We start from the raw sequence: 3,370 nt of genomic DNA, 5'->3' as shown, positions 1-3,370 counted from the left end.
AAATTTGAATAAATTACCTTAATTTATTCAGCTATCGTTGGATTCAGAAACGTACGAGAATAAAGAAGTTACATTTAACCCCGATGTTGTACATTGCAAGGCCGGTAAGTCCACTGTGAACTGATTTTATATGGTAGCTAAATCATTTTTGTAAATTTTTAACAGAGAAGTTAGACTATAAAGGGTCTATTAAGACGCTGAACGTTGAAAAAAGTGGGGAAAACACATTGCTTGATAAAATAAGATACCTCAAGTACCTACAAAGTATAAAAGTGGACAAAAAAACAGACGATTTGTTGACTGAAATTACTCACTTGGCCTCGACAACTGAAATTGAAGATGCTTTTCAAGTTATATGTGGTCTAAATTCTATTGCTGAAAGCATGTCTAGCAGAAAATGCGATGGAGTGCTGACTTTAGCTGATATTGTACTGAAACGAGCAGCATCTGTACAAATTCAGTCATCTCGTTTACATTGTTTGTTACATACGGCGTCATACATGCAGTTTGTTGCGAACACAATGGCAAAGTCAAGCAAGCGTGAACAATTTTCTGGGCACGGTTTGGATATTTTAAAGACAATCTTTGCCGAAATAGAAAGAATGGACAATTTGGAGAGTAGCGAAACCGCTAAAGGTTTAGCCTGGTGTTTAAAGTTCACAGGCGTTTGCTGTAATGTAATGTGTATGTATGATAAGTCTCTAAATGTAAACAAAGATGCATTGAAACTGCTTGAAGCCGAATTCGGAACCAGTGTATGTAAAAATTTCAGAGTTTACGGTATGTGTCAACAAAACATGGGTGTTGCATACAAGCGATTAAATATGGAAGCTGAAGCAAGAATATCGTTTATTTCGGCAATGGAAAGTTATGTTGCTGCGAAAGACTGGACAAGTGATTTTCAAAAACAAGAGAGTCTAAACCGAACTTTAAAATGCTTAAAAACACTTGCATAGCTTAAATTTGAATCATTTTAAGACATGTTATTTTTCAGTCATACGTAAACTAAAGCTTCACAGTCTTATACAGCACCATCTCATTGCTATAAAAGGCTGTTTGAGATGAAACTATTTTTGGTGGGCTCATGTTTTTTTACCTCAAAATACATTTTCCGGTCGCAAATGATAATAATTTTAACTTAAAACTTTGTGTTTCTTCATTCTTGATTAATTTAAATGTATTACATATATATACAATATGTATACATTCTTGAATAACCTTAAAATGAATTACATACATATAGTTAATAGGATTCTATAAATTTTACAACATTTTTTTATAATGTTTAGTATATAAAAATGCAATTTAAGTAGTATGTCCGTCACTAAATAAGTTCCTTTAACTCATTCGATGCAACATTTACACCTGACTTAGAGATTTCACTTTCGCTTTTCAAATTAACATTCAAGTTTTCACTAACGTATCCCGGTAGCTGACAAGCAGTTTTTAATCTCTGAAAGAAAAAACATCAATCATTAAAATTTTAGATACCGTATTAAAAGGTCACATTAACATAGCGAAGAGATAGGAATTAACAGCAAGTGACAGGCGTTGTAAAAGCGTGGTTGGTAAATTGAATGAGAACAACTCAGTGCAATGCTTAATGTTAAAACTATGTACTTAAAAGCAATTTGTGAATAAAACATGGAAGTCGAATATGAGATTCCTGGCACTAAATCATGAAAATAAATATATGTATTTGAAGTAAACGGCCACATACATACATACCGATTGCAAAGTTCCAGTATCCGTTATAAGATCATATATTGAAATTACAGGTATCCAGATAATGGTCGAGCACGTTATGAATAACCCCAGAGCTTGTGCCCACGTTGGGTACACATACACTTTGTTGTACGTTGCAGGTGCGTAGAAATACACGTTACAAATCACAATAATCTAAAATTAAGTACATATTTCTAAATAGTAAAATGAAAGTGATTATTTCAAAAATTTGGTCGCATAGTGGAGCTAAAGAGCAAATTTTAATTATTCTTGTCGGTTTTTATGTCGTTTTTACACCAGACTCTGGATCAATAGGTATTTATACCTAATAAACAGTAGGTTGAGGTAGGATGGTCCATGTTTTCGTGCTATTTCATCCTCGATTTTTGTTTAGTAAAATATAAATAAAGTAGGGTGGGGAAGTTGGGACATCGTTAGCACATAATATTCTAATCGTGTTTTAAACAAAGAACAACGGTCTATGGAAGTCGTGAGAATACGGCTTTATAACTGTTTGAATGATCTTTGTTTACGACTTTAAAATGTATAAAACATAAATCTAAAACAGCTCTCCTGATATATACATTTATTTTTAATATCAAAGGGAAAACTTAGTAAAGTCGTTCACCGTATAGTGAGCGTTCACCGTATAGTGAGACAGGGAGTTTGCATTCGCTGGCAACAACTATAAACAACAGATCGCGCACTCAAATCTCACTTTAACTTAAACAGATATAACGTTCGTGTGATCAAATTTAGGGTGTGTCAAGCTAGGTCTTTGAATGTAAACTATAAAGTATAAATCTTTTTCTTGTTGTAGTGTAAAATGGAACAAGCCTTTTCTTGTCCCATTTTACACCTTTTCTTGTCCCATTTTACCCTTTTCTTGACCAATTTGGTAGTAAACAAAGTACATCGAAGAGTTATAAACCCGTGCCCTCACGACTCCAATAGACCGTTGTTAATTGTTTAAAACAAGATTAGGATATTTTGGTATTATTTGTTAATGGTGTTCCATCTTTCCCCGCCCTACTAAAACTTAGTGACCAGAGCCTTTTTTTAATATATAGTAGCGTGGGGAGACGGGACACCTTTAGCACATAATATCCAAATATCCTGATTGTGTTTAAAACAATTAACAACGGTATATGAGAGTCGTGAGAATACGACTGTATTATTCTTTGAATGTTCCTGGTTTACTACCGACTGGGACAAGAAAATAAAATGAAAAAGTGTCCCATTTCCCCCCACCCTACCATATGTTGTGCTTAGCTAGATACTCAGATAAATACTTTGCTTAATATAGATAAAAACACATAACACGTTACAGTTTTGTTGCTGGTTATTTATTCACTGAAATAGTTAAATGGAAGGCAGAACTATTCAATCTTTGTGTGTTCCTCGTCTGCTTAAAATATAAACAGAAATAGGTTTACCAGTTTTTTAAGAAAAAAATGTTGTTTTTTTATATATTATATTAAAAAGGTTAAACGTTCACAATTTAATATTAATAATAATAATAATAATACCTTTTGTCTCTTCGATTACGGTAGCGAAGATTTATAAATATTTTAAACGAAAAGACAGGGTTTAGCGACACTACAACAGTTGTAAAAACACGCTTACAGTTAAAAACATATTTACA

The 3,370-nt window shown here is 33.0% G+C and overlaps 2 protein-coding genes across 3 annotated transcripts in view; one reads left to right on the top strand and one right to left on the bottom strand.

Annotated features, from left to right (window-relative positions):
- The window catches only part of LOC113475002, a 2,303-nt gene extending 1,317 nt beyond the window's left edge, over positions 1-986 (top strand). Inside the window, exons 3-4 of the mRNA XM_026838324.1 lie at positions 32-104; positions 166-986. Of these exons, the coding sequence (XP_026694125.1) occupies positions 32-104; positions 166-956 (864 nt within the window). The 3' untranslated portion in view covers positions 957-986. The remainder of the gene's footprint in view (positions 1-31; positions 105-165) is intronic.
- Positions 987-1,022: 36 nt separating this feature from the next.
- The window catches only part of LOC100182269 (sodium- and chloride-dependent taurine transporter), a 10,532-nt gene continuing 8,184 nt past the window's right edge, over positions 1,023-3,370 (bottom strand). Inside the window, exons 1-2 of one of the 2 annotated variants that reach the window (XR_003396730.1) lie at positions 1,729-1,939; positions 1,320-1,453 (exon numbers count right to left, since the gene is read on the bottom strand). Coding sequence is in view for 1 of the 2 variants with exons in the window: in XM_026838323.1 (XP_026694124.1) it covers positions 1,325-1,453 (129 nt within the window). In the remaining variant the exon portion in view is untranslated. Of the gene's footprint in view, positions 1,454-1,728; positions 1,940-3,370 lie in introns of those variants that run through there. The other variant, XM_026838323.1, reaches the window with a different exon arrangement.

The sequence above is a fragment of the Ciona intestinalis genome, unplaced genomic scaffold (genome assembly GCF_000224145.3).
Source record: "Ciona intestinalis unplaced genomic scaffold, KH HT000075.2, whole genome shotgun sequence".
Classification (NCBI taxonomy): Eukaryota; Metazoa; Chordata; class Ascidiacea; order Phlebobranchia; family Cionidae; genus Ciona; species Ciona intestinalis.
The sequence above is the reverse complement of the archived record's forward strand: the minus strand, read 5'-3'. Positions and strand labels throughout refer to the sequence as shown.